This window comes from Chelmon rostratus, chromosome 13 (genome assembly GCF_017976325.1).
Source record: "Chelmon rostratus isolate fCheRos1 chromosome 13, fCheRos1.pri, whole genome shotgun sequence".
In the NCBI taxonomy this organism is placed as follows: Eukaryota; Metazoa; Chordata; class Actinopteri; order Chaetodontiformes; family Chaetodontidae; genus Chelmon; species Chelmon rostratus.
Genome location: NC_055670.1, coordinates 24,701,199 through 24,717,013, shown reverse-complemented (window position 1 = coordinate 24,717,013; position 15,815 = coordinate 24,701,199). Strand labels below are relative to the sequence as shown.

At 43.5% G+C, this 15,815-nt stretch overlaps 1 protein-coding gene across 12 annotated transcripts in view; it reads left to right on the top strand.

The window, feature by feature from the left end:
- The window catches only part of clasp1a (cytoplasmic linker associated protein 1a), a 78,867-nt gene that overhangs the window by 51,566 nt on the left and 11,486 nt on the right, over positions 1 to 15,815 (top strand). For 2 of the 12 annotated variants that reach the window (XM_041950744.1, XM_041950754.1), the window contains 14 exons: positions 6 to 52; positions 928 to 1,098; positions 3,811 to 3,918; positions 5,082 to 5,246; positions 7,153 to 7,311; positions 9,512 to 9,615; positions 10,115 to 10,138; positions 10,788 to 11,032; positions 11,587 to 11,650; positions 11,925 to 11,927; positions 12,044 to 12,207; positions 12,827 to 12,905; positions 12,993 to 13,136; positions 14,122 to 14,217. In XM_041950744.1, the coding sequence (XP_041806678.1) occupies positions 6 to 52; positions 928 to 1,098; positions 3,811 to 3,918; positions 5,082 to 5,246; positions 7,153 to 7,311; positions 9,512 to 9,615; positions 10,115 to 10,138; positions 10,788 to 11,032; positions 11,587 to 11,650; positions 11,925 to 11,927; positions 12,044 to 12,207; positions 12,827 to 12,905; positions 12,993 to 13,136; positions 14,122 to 14,217 (1,573 nt within the window). The remainder of the gene's footprint in view (positions 1 to 5; positions 53 to 927; positions 1,099 to 3,810; positions 3,919 to 5,081; positions 5,247 to 7,152; positions 7,312 to 9,511; positions 9,616 to 10,114; positions 10,139 to 10,787; positions 11,033 to 11,586; positions 11,651 to 11,924; positions 11,928 to 12,043; positions 12,208 to 12,826; positions 12,906 to 12,992; positions 13,137 to 14,121; positions 14,218 to 15,815) is intronic. The other 10 variants (XM_041950746.1, XM_041950749.1, XM_041950755.1 and 7 more) reach the window with 10 other exon arrangements.

Below are 15,815 nucleotides of genomic sequence, written 5' to 3'. Positions count from 1 at the left end.
TTCAGCCGGCCGTTGTCTGTGAAGAGCGTCATCGGAGGGAGCATAACAAGGAGTAAGCCACTTCCTATGTCACTCTTTAACCCTTGCTCTGGGGGCTAGAGTTAGGCTTTCACACTGCTAATGCTCCCTTGATCAAGACCTTGTATCCATACTGTCCCCGACAGCTCTAATCTACAGCTCAGTGGTGAAGATGAGATAAGACTTCACATGTCGGAGCGATAGAAGAAACAGTTTAATGAGCCTGAAAACCCACAAAAAACACTTTCAAATACTAATGACAAAATAAGTATAAGTACATGACATTCAAAAGATATATGTGTAATATATATTAGAATATTTAGCCTGTATACATGATTTGTGCATGTGTATGTTCTGTATATGCACTGCAGAAGTAATGAGTCTAGTCTCAGGAATTTACAGCTGGCTTTTGCTGTTGCCTCAGTTCTTTTTGTACAGTGGGCACAAAAACTCAAATTTAAAATGTCAGTAATGCATTAGATATACTTATAATAACAATAATAATAATAAACTTTTTTTGTATAGCATCTTTCATACAGGAATTGCAGCTCAAAGTGCTTTATAAGAAAGAAATCACATGCACCAAGTGAGCATTTCACATAGAAAAGACATAAAAACTGATAAAAATGAATATAAAATAAGACAGAATAAAACCCACTTGATAATGATAATAAGGATGAAAATGAAAATAAAGACAATGCATAAAACTGCACAATAGAATATAAAAATGTAGGTAAAAATAGAGCAGAGTAAGGATGAAAATAAAAATAAGGAAATCTCAGCATAGAATATAACATGAGGTAAATATAGATTACATAGGACGCATAAAATCAAATAAAATAGAACATTTTAAAATCATTTTAAACTTCATCGAGTGACTGTTTATTTCTCCTTTCTGTGCTGCTGAAGGTAAGCTGGTGAGCACCAGGGTGCACACCACGCCGGGCTCTCTGCAGCGTTCCCGTAGTGACATCGATGTAAATGCCGCCTCCAACGCCAAGTCACGCCTGTCCACCGTTCCCGCCTCCTCACCATTCAGCTCTGCGGCCGCTCTTCCCCCGGGGTCCTACGCCTCATTAGGTAATCCATCAGTCATCTCCCTCTAACCTTCTGAAAGCAGAAAAACAATCGTCTGTATGGCAGCTTGACTCTATAGAGGAGGAAGCGCTCTCTCTGCCATCCAGGCAAACACTTGCTCAATTATAAATTCAATCACATTGTGACTGTGGGCAGAGAATCAATGCAAGTTACAGCACAAACTGGACTCGAGATGAAAGGCTAAAAAAGCTGTGAATTAATTAATTAGGCTTCACCCTCAGAATAAACACTCAGATTTCCTCAGGACTGATCTGCAGTATTTCAGCACCTCTTAGTTAGCAAAGTCCTTTTTCAGATGCTAACTCATTTTCTCGCGCACTCACTGGCTTTTATGGGCCAGACTGGAGTAATTAATGACTTCCCAGCTTGTCATTAGACTGTTCTGCCAGCAGGAACTGTTTAAATCCTGCACCGACACTTTTAACAAATCGATGTGATGAGGCTGGGAAGCCCCCCTGGTGTGATGGAAACCCCTGACACATTTTAAGGATGTTGTCGCTAACATCTTAAGCTAATGGGGAATGTTTAAGCCTTCCCTGCCAATAGATAGGAAATTTACTGTAATCTTTTTGCCATGCAGAAACTTTTCTCCCTCCCTCGTTCTTCTCCAATGATAGCTCAATATTGGCCGTTACTGATGATGATGAGGCCCCTTGCTTATCCACTCACTCCTGTTCCTGCTTCAATTGCTACTAATGTCTTCCTCTATACCTCTCCTCCCACTCGCTGCTGCTCCGCCTTTCTTAAATGCCCAAAAGATGGCACTCCTGGTAAAAGCGATGGTAAGACTTGTGTGTCTGTGAGACTGTGTGTGTGTGTGTGTGTTTGTGCAGATGGCACAAAACGCAAGGAAGTGAAGACGTATGAGTGTCTTTTTGTCAGCTGTCACGGGCTACACGTTTACATCCTTCCTCTCTTCATCGTTGCCCTCTTTTCCTCTCTTTATCCCCCCAAGTGGTCGTCACTGTGCAACTCTGCATGGACTGTCTGCATGGATTTCCTCCTCTGACTGTAACCTAACAACCGTGTCCATCAACTCTGTAACTTACGAGTCCGACGTTGATGTTTCACACTGCAGGACTGTGTTTACGTTGATTGAGAAGGTTGTTGTTTTCTCCCTTCTCTCTTCCTGACAGTCGGTGCACGTCAACATTTCATGAGTCAAACGGGTGTCAAATTTGACGTCCTACCCGAGCTTTTAACTGTGCTGTGTCATGTGGAGTATCCACAGGCCTGTTCTGCTGTGTACATGATGTGGTTTGAAATGTAATGAGAATCATACCACATGTGTCGTGATAGCATCCAAGGTTTCATAGCACAGATACTTTTTTCTTAGTTAAATAAGCCAGTTGTCAGTTTTTCTGATTGGAACAAAAGAAGCTTGTCCACTTTTTTACTGAAAGCTCTGGAGTCAGTTGTAATGCAAATCAAACCATGCAGAAGATCAGGTGTACTTCTGCACAATGATAAACTGGAGGTTATTGCACACACTGTAGTTTTATCCCAGAGTAACACTTCCTCTCCACTTCAAGGAGACTGTTATTTTTAGCTTGTTATCGCACTCACCATTTCCAGGCACCGTTTTTGGCGTGCGCCGTAATGAACCAGATCTCACCGGGGTGAGTTGGCTTTTGCCCCCAACTTATCATAAAATCCTTCAGTGGACTTTCTTTTATCACACCTCACATTTTATATTTGTGCTTTAGAAGTGAGCGTGGGAAGAAAGGTTTATTTCTGCCTCGTGTGTGCAACACAAAATCAGATGTCTCCAAATAAAAGTTGCCTTTATTTATATGACAAAGGCTGCTTTTTTATTACAAGTGTTCTTTGGGTTGTGTTATCAAGTGTGTTTCAGGTCGAGTTGTGTTGCGTTACGATCATGAAGCTGCTTGTTAAACGTGACCAGCAGCTTCAGACCCACTGCGTGTTTTATGTAGCAATAACTTGACATGATCAATTTTGATTTATCTAGAAACCTCCCCCTCAGTGTGGAGGAAAAGGTTTCTGTCAGTGTTGCGTTGCTACCTTAAAAACAACTGGTTAGCATTTTTCACTTATCCAGTGGGCACCTCTAGCCTAAAGCTACCATTTTAGCTTGCAGCTAGCAGTAGCCCCTGGTTTGAGCTAGGAAGGCTAGCAAAGTTGACCATATTTTAATAGCTAAGTGTTTTTGTAGTCATTGTAAGAAGTGAGTGATGTGAAGACATCAGAGTATTCCTACGGCTGGAGGGTCTTTTTCAAGCATAGATTATTGGCAGCTGCAAAGGATGTTCAATGTTTGTCCATCTTTCTCCAGACCTGGGTCAAACTGTTTGCCAATATTTCTTGTGGTTTGTTTTAGCACCTTTAGGCACACAAGCGGGATATGAAACAACAACAGTCTGTGATCACGTCGTAGCTAGCATTAGCAAAACTGTGCTTACACGGCAAACCCCGCCCACGTTGAAATAAGGTTGCAGGTCAAAACCAAAGCTGAGAATTATTTGCAAATACGAATGGACCCAGGTTTGTCTGTTTCCCTCCTGTGTGTTTTCAGGGGGGGCTCTATCCCCTCATTCAGGTCTTCTTCATTCTGTCTCCCCAGACTTTTTCTTCTCCAGCATCTCTGTCCAGGGTTGGGGTGACCACGTTTAAGTATTTCATGTGGATTGAACTGCCGCTGCCTCTCTCCCCTCTCCTTCCCTTATCGTCCAGGTCGAGTTCGTACCAGGAGACAGAGCTCGGGCAGCGTCGGCGGGTCCAGTACCTCGGTGGTGGACAGTCGGGGGCGCAGCCGAGCCAAAGTTGTCTCCCAGTCCCAGCGTATGTATACACACCCCGCACCTGTTCTCACTCAGTGAAGCTGAATTGAAACCGCTCTTCAGCCACATTCCTCACATTCAGCATTACACAGCTCTGAGTGTGTGTGCTGCATAACAATCGCACATTTCAGTATGATCTTTGTCTGCACTGGCTTTGAGATCATACTAGATGTTCTGCTGTTTCTCGTATGTGTGTGTGATGTTTCTCATGCACCACCCAGAAAACTCACAAATCCTCTGTATTTGTGCGTGTGCCTACATGCATGCACCGTATGTGTGCTCGTGTTTTCAGGTATATAAGTGTGTGTTAGTATTGATATATTCTTGAGATCTGTCAGTAATCAGCTAACAAGTTCGCAGCCATCCAGAGTGCATGCTGGGTAAATTCAATAACCCCTTCTGTCTCATTTTGACCGTTTTCGATCTCCACCCTGTCCTGCCTATTGCTTCCATCACCCAGGATCCAGATCAGCCAATCCCATCAGTGGTAAGGCCTCAGCTTCATCCAATCACAAGCCAGACGCCTCATCCCAAAGCACCGTCCCCCTAGCACACAGAGCTTTGCACGCCATTCTTTTAGCCTTTCACGTTTGTTTCCTACCTACAATAGCAGCATGCTCCACTCATCACGTTCAGATTTCTTTTTCCCCACAGTTTGAGAAGCCGTTTGGAGTCGGACATGTTTGTCGTCAGCCTTTTTCTTGTCTTTGTAGTCTTTGTTTTCACCGTTGAAGCATTGTGTGTTCCCATTGGTGACTGGTGCCACAGTAAAAATCTCCCCACAGCACAGTTAGTTAGAACATGTACCCAGCCTCCCCCCCTCACCCTGTGTGTATCCAGGCTGTAACATCTGTATTTGTGCATCCAGACATCCAGACTGTTTTGTCACTAAAATAGTGTTCATTCACCTTCAAATAGAACTAAATCAATGAAATACACAACATACACTGAGATTAATGTAAGTAGAAGACGTTATGCTACGCTACCTTTTATGTTTCTGCACTGTCCACACAGCGTTGGGCTTGAGTTTTGAGATTTGACTCAGTCCAAGCATGTTATCAAAGGTTATACCACTTCCTTACCCCTTATCCCAGCCAGCGTCTCAGCCACTCTGAGTGTTATCTAACCCCGGTACACGCGTCTGTTTGTTTTCTCTCCCGACAGCCGGCAGCCGCTCCAGCTCTCCAGGCAAGCTGCTCGGCCACAGCAGCTACGGCCGGATCCCTCGGGCCACGGCGTCGGCCTCCTCCACGCCGGCAGACAAGCGCAGCAGGATCCCTCGCAGCCAGGGCTGCAGCCGCGAGACCAGCCCCAGCCGACTGGGCCTCGGTAAGGCCAGCGCTCCGGCGCGCACAAGCCGAGCTCTTCCTTTAAAAACAAGCTGCTGTAGATCTGCAGGACTTCTGTCCGTCTTCTTTCTTAACAAATGCCCCAAATGAAGAATGCTGATTGTGTAAGCAATGCGTCATTCATTGTATTGGTTGATTCCATTGGCTACATGAGCTTGGCAGTGAGTGTGTGGTGAAGAAACTGAGATGCAGCATCTCACGGTGTTCTTTTAATTCGCCTGTTTCTTGTCAAACCCACATCATTCAGATGTGCACGTATTGTGACAAGGCTCAGAAACTCTGACCGCTCACATGCCCCACATCACCAACCACACAGGTGCACTCGTCACCACGCAGCACAGGAACACCTGTGCAGATAAGTAAAAGCAAGTGAAACTGGACTTTTCTATCTTAACTTCCTGAGAAAGAGATAAACTCTTGTTTCTGTTTTGTCCTCTGAGACCCTGCAGAGAGCGCAGATCACCACAGCGTCCACATTTATGATGGTTTTCTCTTCTGCTGTTTCTCTTTTCATCGTGATGGAACCATACACACTTCAGCATAGTTTCAGTCTTCAACTAAATATTCCTCAGAGATCTATTCTCATGTCTGATTGGTTGAGAGCGAGCAGTGGTTACAGGTGTTGTAGTAGCTGGCATGAAAACGTCTGTACCCGGCGGTAAAAAATATTTTCTCTCACTGGAAACCGAGGTTGAAAGTGCATTGAATTGTTCCTGTTCGTTAGTCACATTTTGGGTTACGCTGCGTGGTTTGCTGGACCGTATGACTGTCTGGCTCTGTAGATCCCAGCAGGCAGGGTCACGCCCCTCCTGACTGTCTGATTTAACATCCTTCTCCTCATTTGTCAGGTTAGGTTGCTGGTTTTCTTTCATGCACTGGCTGCATTATGTGTCACTGAAAAAAAAAAACTGTAGAATACTTGTAGATTGTGTATTTTTCTTCAGTTTACAGGTCTGTTTATGTTCCTCTGTTACTGCTGTTTTTAACACAGTTTGATGTGTTGCTGTCTCAATATCTAAGTTACACACTCTGTGATCCTTTTTCATGTTTCGAATCACACGTTAACAGAAGCTCGAGTTGCTCTTGGAGTGTTCAGACTGTCTAACCTTTACTAGCAGTATGCTGTTAGTTAAACTCACTCACCCAGCATTCAGCCACTGCTTCTGTCTCTGTGTTACTCTCAAACTCTTCTTCTCTTCATCTTCAGTCCATCTTTATATTTTGGCCCCAGTAGCGGCAGGGCTCCTGGGTGACAATGGCAGTTGATTGTTCTGTCAGTCAGTTGATTGTCCGTACGTCCCTTCATATTTTTCTCCAGACTGAGATCTGAACAGAGTTGCCGGGAATCTGTCGTGGTAACCCGTGATTTTCCCTCCAGCATCCTCTTGGGGCGAAATGTGCATTTGTCAACAAACATGATCCAAATGTAGAAGTCATGAAATTTAGTGAGCACATTCTTGTGCTTCAAAGAAGGAAACCTTTCTTCTGGCTTGTTTTCCCTCAGACCAAAATATCAAATTGATGCACACAGTCTCTCATCACCGCTTTAACAAATTACCATGAAGTTTAGTGAGCACATTCATGTGTTCAAAGCAATAAAGCCTTTTGATTTTAATGACCTCATAGCCTGAAATTCCAACCTCATTTTAGCACCGCCATAAACAAAGTGCTAAGAATAGCAAAGTCACCAGTTTGTTGTTTGTTTCATCTAAAACTTTGTTGGCTGTAATGAAAGTGGCATCCTGGAGGTACAGTGCAGTGTGCAGGGCTTTATACTTCTAGTCTCCTTGTCTCATAACCTCTCCTCCTCCTCTGTTCCTCATTTCTGACCCACGTTCCTCCATGAATGCACACTGACATTCCCACCTAACTTGTTGTCCTGACAGCCAGCCTGTGTGGTAAAGCTCTTCTTCCTGCTGCTCTTCCCTACCGCACGCTAGCCCGGAGCCGCATTCCCCGTCCCAGCATGAGTCAGGGTTGCAGTCGCGACACGAGTCGCGAGAGCAGCCGCGACACCAGCCCCGCTCGGGGCTTCGCTCCTCTGGGTGAGTACCGCTGAGCTAATAGCTGTCCAGACTACCTCTCAGCGAGTGTCCGAGCCGAACAGGCTGTACCAGACGCTAACACGAGCCTCCCTGTAGCTGTAGGTGTTGTTTGTAGTGTCTTATGGCCATGCGACCTCTGCCTGTCTCTCTCTGTGCATGCACTGACTCTGGGTTTAGGGAAGACCACTGTTCTGTTTCGGGGATAGAGCTTATTTTTTCTCTTCTGGATCCTGTTGGGGTTTTTTATAAATGACAAAGTACCCTTCTCAGGTGTACCTTATTTATTCTGAACTATTTCAAGTTGGATCCATGTGTTTGAATTGTAAGTGTAAGTGCCATCATTAGGATTGGGGATGACATAGAGGAAGCACAGCAGAGAAGCTGCAACTGTAGTTCCTGTGCTGTGACTTCCTGTGACATAACTCTGCAGCCAGTGCTTCATCCACAATGAATCTGTAAAGCAGCAGCTGAGAAGTATGTCTGTGCTTTAGAGTTAAGCATAGGGGCTGCTGATAGTGCTGTTAGCATAGCACAGGTTAACTTGATATTCCTATCGACTGTCAGTCTCAGAGATTTGACTCGGTCCTTTTTTAACTCTACAGTCTTGAAATAGAATTGAGAAAGTGCCTCAATGTTCAGTTCTAATCAGACCTCATTTATGTTAGAACAGCAGGTGAAGCAGAGTGGCACACTGCTCTGCCCTCTCCTTATCTGTGGATTTCTTATTTGTCATGAGGGACAAAGTGGTGGAATGTAATGTTAGGTCATGAATAATGGATCACGCCCAACTACAGTGTACTGGATTGTATATCCAAACTTTTCACCCTGCAGGGACAACTAGTATCTCATTTTAGTAAGTTAGTTTTAGTTATAATCAGCAGGTTGTCTTCCATGGAGTCCGCTATGTTGCTCCACCATGTTTCTATAGTAGCCCAGAATGGACAAACCAAACACTTGCTCTTGCATTTTTGTGAGTTTTGCAGGTACGATAGGTTCTCCTCTACCCTTGTAAAGGGATGGGTGAAGCAAGGTGTATTCAGTTGGTTGTAATCTGCAATCTCACCACTAGATGTCACTAAATCCCACACACTTTAGTTTATGTATAAGCGAGCATTGTGAAATGAGCAGGTTATTACTTTCAGTATTATTTCACACATCAGAAGCCCACCCTTTTCTGCAAGTCAAGAGTTGATGTAAATCCTGATATCATTTATTTTTCAACATGTAAACAAGAACATGAGTCTGATGGATGGTGCAGCAGTGTGAAAATGGCGCCTGAGTCTGATCTTAGAGTTTGGCGTTAACCCTGTAGTGTCTCACACTAACCCCCCGGTCCGGATGTTGCCCACCTCTGCTGTCCCCTGCAGCCTCCCGACGTCACTCCCGTTCAACCAGCGCTCTCTCCACAGCCGACCCCCACAGCCAGTCAGGTGACCTGCATGCCCAGACCTCCCAGTCCCTCTCGGTTCAACCCCCCAAAAATCTTTTAGGCAGTAGAACCAGCATGCGTCAGTGGTTGTGTTAAGTGATGTGACTGCAGGCGGCATCCGTCATTCCATTACTTTATGTTCGCTCCAGAGTATTTTTGAGCATTTTATTCAGTATTTAGCAATAGGAAAGGTAAGAAAGGATAAGCTGTAATTGTTAGCATGTAAATGGAGACATTATGTCATCTGCTTGTCACCACTTTTTCGTTTTCAGTGCCTTATACGTACTATTGTCATTTTTACTTTGATTTTCATGGAATTGTGATCTATAGCCTTTCAGCCTGCTTTTACTTAATTTAAACTTGTCATCTTTTGTATTTTGTGAATTGTGGCTCTCTTGTTGTAATTTTAACAGACGGGCTCATATTTGTGGTTTTTCCTCTTTGGTGCTTTACATCTGTCACCTTTCAGGGAAACGGCGTAGCTGCAAAATTTTCCAGCGCTTCTTCATCCTCTATTTGCGTTTTTCTTTTGGAACTTGTATCTGTTCATTTTGCTTTTGGTGGTTGGGCACTTGAGAATGTTCCCCTCTTTTCAGCTCATTCATTTGTAGTGCATTGCTTCATATTCAAATTGTAACTTTCTTTGTGTGGTAACAAAAGTGAGAACCTTTTCCTTTTGTCCTTTCAGGTAAGTTACAGTGGCCACTCTCTCTACATCAGTGAGCCTAACTCACCGTCTTCCTTTACCTTCTTTTCCCACCAATCTTTTAGACCGATATGGTTTAATTCACCAAGCAAGAATCTCTGCGTCAGTCAACGCCATGAGGGTCCTCAACACCGGCACAGAGGTGGAGGCAGCGGTTGCTGATGCTCTGGTAAGCTGCTGTGGCATTTCTGCTTTCAGGAGAGATGTACAACAAGTTTGTTGTAATTTGTTATAAAACCAAGCACAACATTTTCTATAGACTTCAAAGCTGCCTGATTCTCGCTAACTGAGACAGGATACTGCTCCCATTGCTACAGTATCACAACACATATTTTAAGTAGTTGCTCAGTTGAAGGTTGATGAGTTTTAAAAAGGCGCTGAGACTAATGAGTGTTCTGTGACAATTCCCAACAGTTTTTATTTTATTATTTTTCTGACACACCAGTCAGGTGATTCTTAAAGGATGCTTTGCAGACTTTTAATGGCTTAATGGAAACGTTATGTTCAAAGCTCATAATGAAGCTAATCTCAACCAGTCACATCGTCAGTTAAAAGGTGAAATGTCTACTTTTTGTCCTCTTTTGAAGAAGGACTGTACTTGTTCTTTGTTCCCCCTTTAAACCTTCCCTCTCTCCTCTTTCCCTCTGGGTTGTTTGTTACCATTTCAGCTGTTAGGAGACTCCAGGAATAAGGTAGTTGGTCATTTTACACACTGTTCATTTATCACGCACTAATCAAGTTGAGAACAGTAATGCAGCTTGCCTCATTACATTGGCTCTTGACACCCCTCCACCCCTGATTTATTTCTGTATTTTTTGTTTCATTTTACCTCGAATGTTTATGTCCATCGCATCCCAGTTGCTTGCATCTGTGGTACCACAGCAAAGTTTTTATTTCCACATTGTGATATTAATGTGTTGAACCTCATTGTTTTCGTACATTATTCACATGATTGTTTTTTCAGACGTCCATGAAATTAAATACGCTCCACTGTTTGAAGTGCCCCCCACTGCATTGCATTTGTAGTCAGACCTTTGCTTACTGTGGCACCGCTTGACTGGCTTCTGATATTTTTGTAAAACAAAGAAATGGTTGATTTTTAATTTAGGAATTGCTTACACACAACTGTGTTCATACGTATGAAACTTAACCTTGAACCTAAAAGTGGCATCCACAGAAGAAAAGCTGCAGAAAAGTGCATGGCTACCTGTTGCAGCTGGCGACCTTGTGTCAAAGATTCTTGCCTCATCTGCCACAGCACTTTTCCTGCAGAGCTTGGTTAACATGTAGGTCTCACACTGTGGGTCTTACATCTCCTTCACGTTCTTCTTTCTCCCGCAGAGGAAGCCACTGAGGCGGAGGTATGAATCACCGGGCATGTACTCAGATGATGACGCCAACAGCGATGCGTCCAGCGCCTGCTCGGAGCGCTCGTATGGCTCAAGGAATGGAGGCATCCCCCATTACCTGCGCCAGACGGAGGATGTGGCGGAGATCCTGAACCACTGCGCCAGCTCCAACTGGTCAGAGAGGAAGGAGGGTCTGCTGGGCCTGCAGAATCTGCTCAAGAGCCAAAGAATACTGAGGTGTGTGAAAACGTGCCAGAGAGGAAGTGTGAGCTTTGGTACTGTCCAGCTCGCTCAAGTGTGACCGAAGGCTACAGCTGTGTGTCATCTGTCATCTCTCAGTTAAAGGAGATGTTATTGTGTAATAACTCTGAGCTGTTGGACATACTGTAAGAGAGAGCATGCAGCTGTCTCTATGGCAACATAGATACTTTCCTGCCTCTAGTTACTCTTTACAGGAGTCAATGCTCAATGACAGAAAAGCACATGTCATTTATCGGTCCTAAAACCTGCTTAAAGGTGCATTACTGCCCACAGCTGGGCGGGTGTAGCGCCGAAGGTGAACTGTGGGATACACTCACGTCTGAATACCTGATGATATTAGGAAAACTGTTTTTATCAGATGTGCTGTGCGTTGTATTTTTCCAACATGGGGCACACTACCTGCCTCAAGTATGTGTCGTGTCTTTGCAATGCTGAAAAAACAGTGGCTGACAAATGGCTGAGGCTGTGTAGCACTTGTGGCGGACCCCACCATGCTTTACTTACTTCCTGTGTGCTTTTCTTCTCTGCAGCCGAGTGGAGCTGAAGAGGCTTTGTGAGATCTTCACAAGGATGTTTGCAGATCCACATAGCAAGGTAAAGAGGATGAACTGTACTAACTGCACAACTAATGATGACTTCAGTGTAAAGGCATCCAAAATGCAGCAATAAATGTTGGTGATAAGATAAGATATAGCTTTATTGATCCCACGCTGGTGAAATTATGTTGTTACAGACAGCAATAATAGCAAGAATTTTAAGAAAAAAGGAGAAAAGAACAAATGGACAATAAAAAGGGAGCTGTGACTGACATGAAACTAATGGAGTGTCTCTTGTTGCATGGTCTGCCTTGCTGTGGATTTAACAACAGAGAGTAAGTGTGTTTTTCATCCATGTTAATAAAAGCATTAACACGAGCAGTTTCGTCTCATTGAAGTCAGATCATGCAGCGTCGTGTCGTAAAGGTTTGAACTGTGCACGCGCCCTCAGGTGTTCAGCATGTTCCTGGAGACGCTCGTGGACTTCATCACGGTACACAGGGAGGACCTGCAGGACTGGCTTTTTGTGCTGCTCACTCAGCTGCTGAAGAAGATGGGGGCAGATCTGCTGGGCTCCGTCCAGGCCAAAGTCCAGAAGGCCCTGGATATCACAAGGTCTGTGCAGGTCACAGTGAGGGGACGGCAAAGATTAGTGGCTGTTGTGCATTTCCAGTGGATAGGAAGATGTTTCGTATTGGAAATGAGTTTTCCATTAACCTATTTAGTTTGTATAGAAGGCAACCTTTGTTCTTCTTTGTCCGTCTTGAAATGAAAGTTAACCAATCAGACGCAACACCTTCAAAATCCTTCAGTCGTATTGCTGTACAAGTTAAAACTGTTTGTGCGAGCAGCAGAAACCTGTCTGAGATCTGTTTTACAGCTTGGCCGCAACAATAAGTGGAAGGAAAATCAATAGCCAGCTGGTTTGAGAATTGATTGTTTCAGTCATTTTTCAGTAAAAATGCCAAATATTTGCTGGTTCCAGCCTTTTAAATTTAAGATTTTCTGATTTTCTTTGTCACGTATGATCGTCAGTGAAGAGTCTGTTGTTTTTGGACTGTTGGTTGGACAAAGGAAGCAATCTGAAGACGTTACTTTGTGATGAGCATTTTTCACAGTTTCTTGACCTCTTGACCTACAGACTTAACGGTGAATCGTGAAAATAACCAGCAGATGAATCTGGATGCACAATATCAATGAAAAAGTGAACTTCTGTTTTCTTCATGTTTGTCAGGGAGTCGTTCCCATTCGACCAACAGTTCAACATTCTGATGAGGTTCATCGTGGATCAGACTCAGACGCCGAATCTCAAGGTGAAGTAAAATGAGAGACTGGTTTTGATTGGTTAGTGTGATTGATGTAAAGTGAGACGTGTGGCTGAACGTCTGTTGTCTCTTTAGGTTAAGGTGGCCATTTTGAAGTACATCGAGTCTCTGGCTCGGCAGATGGACCCGACGGACTTCGTCAACTCCAGCGAGACGCGCCTGGCCGTGTCTCGCATCATCACCTGGACCACTGAACCCAAAAGTTCTGATGTGAGGAAGGTAGGTCCTGATCGGTTTGTCCGGTTGTTCAGCACTGACAGTAGAAACTCTCTCCTCAGACAAAACCTTGAATGTAAAATTTGCCTCAGAATAATGTCTGAGTCTTTCTTTATTCCCTTTTTATGAATTTGTTCTTATTTTAAGTAGGAGGAATATATTCAGTACATGTTTTTAACTTTGCCTTTTTATGAGAATATTAAATGGCTATTTTAGGTGTGAAGGGAGGAGGTTTAGCTCCCACAGCTGAATTCTTATATGTCAAGCTTGATGAAAAGAGGACACTTTAAATCTCACATCAAAGCCATCTTTTCTTTTATTATATTCATCACCAGTTAGTTATGGCATACTAAACTATAAAATAAGGTTAACATGTGGTTGAGCAAGCTTATTGCAAAGCTAACTGCTTATTTAGTATGAAGTTACGTAAAATAGAGTGACATCAGGGGTGAATTATCTGTCGCCCCTCGGAGATAACGTTTTTGCTCGTCCGTTCATCAGAGGATGCACTCGACAGCCAGTGGCATCTTGTATACCTCCACACTTTTTTTTTTTCTCGTTTGAATTCTTCGGCCTGTAATGTTTGCGGAGCAGCAGTTGTAAACATTGATAACCGGCACTCTCCGTGTGATGGCCTTGGGTCAACGGCCCATTATCTTCCCCTTGTCTGATGCACGTCATATGTTCTCCCTCTGTGTCCCCTTCTGTTTGTTTTTCCACTGCTGTTCTTCAAAATGAAATCCTCACTTAGTTTCAAATCAGCGCCTGACCTGCGGGCAGGGTGATGATGAATCTATGAGGTTACAGTCTTTGTGTCTGCCGCTGAAAGCAATCCTCACTTTACTTTGCTTTCACGCGTGCAAATATCCATTGTGTGGGAAGATGGATGGTTTGTTATGAAAGATTGCTTCAGGACTGCATCCATATGTGATGGTGGAGGACCTGTGTCATGATGTAATGCCCATTCTGCCTTGCCACTGTGCCCCAGACCCTTCATAACTGGGTGAGCGAGGAGCTAGCTGGCAGGTCCAGCACTGCAGCCTTACTGTCCGCTGAGGGCAACCAGGAAGAAAGGTGTAAGCAGGTAGAGCCCGCTCCAACAGCCAATCACAACACGACACGATAAGCACGCAATGCCCCGCCTGCCCGGTGCCTAACCAACACCTTCAAGACCACGAAAACTCCAGAGTCTCACTCACCTCTACCATTTACGCTTTAGCTGTTTTGCTGTAATAACCTAAAAATCGGTCTGTGCCTTGCAAATCGATCACTCACCAGACAGATTGAGCTTGTTGTGCAACCAGAAAAGACTTCGGTTTAACTTCGATATTTTTCCAAATGACAGGAAATGCTTGTTGCCTTGTATGAATGGACCTTTGGGCCAGTTTTATTGCTCAACATCGATAGAATGCTGTTTTGTTACTACTGTGTGCCTAACACTTTTTGTTTGTCTGACTCACCTTAACAACCTCTCATCCACCTGCATACCTGCATGCTGTTAACGTTCATTATTGTACAACCCGGATTCCACAAAAGTCGGGAGGCTGTGTAAGACGTAAATAAAAACAGAACGCAAGCAGATGAACTGAGCCTTTCCAGGATGCTCCTTTCATACCCAATCAACCTGTTTACCTGTGGAATGTTCCAAACAGGTGTTTTTGGAGCGTTCCACATCTTTCCCAGTGTTTAGTTGCTCCTGTCCCAACGTGTTTGAAACATATTGCTGCATCAGATTCAGATTAAGCAGATATTTACATAAATCAGTGAAGCTAATGAGGTTAACCATTAAATATATTGACTTTGTGCTGTTTTCAATTGAGTAAATGTCAAAAAGGATTAGCCAATCAACACATTCTGTTGTATTTATGTTTTACACAGACTCCCAACATTTTTGGAATGAGGGTTATACAAGAAGAGAGATTCCTAAGACTTGAATTAAAAGTAGTTCAGCTCAGGTCTGTAGTAAGATTGCTGTATCTGAATATCTGGTGCCAAGTAACAGTATTCAACAGTGAGACATGAGGAGATTAATTTATGTTTCAATGTTTGTCCAAAGCAACACACAGGAAGCATATTAAAACTCAATAGAAACAAAAGCTAGATTTCACGCTAGATGTCAAGAAACAAACAATAGAACTTGTGTTTATCGACACACAATGAAAACCACATAAAGTCACTTTTTAATCACCATGAAATAGTTATGAAATATACGGTTAGTGTCCACTTTATTAGGTACATCTGTACAATCCAATACAGCTGTTGTGCCACTGTCAAACTCATCACACATGACTTTGCAAGCCCGATATATATAATTATACTCATAGTAATCAGATTATTAGTCAATCGCTCTTTTGATACATTATATTCAGAGTCTCAGTGAACACATACTGCTGAAATCAGCTGAACTAGCTCATTACGGTAATGTTCATATCTATGATATCACTGAAAGTCTATTAAGAATAAACATCCATGAATCCACTCGGAAATCACTTAAAGCAGATGTTTCTGATAAACTCAGATTTTGCTTCATGATCATTAAATGTAGATTTTTCTTTAGTATCAAAGTAAATCTCAGTTATTGTTGTCTGTACATGATCAGAGCTTACAGCGCTCAGGACCTGCTGGCAGCTACAGTGCAGGTTCACCATGATGCAAACAAATCTAGACAAAACATGCTTATGT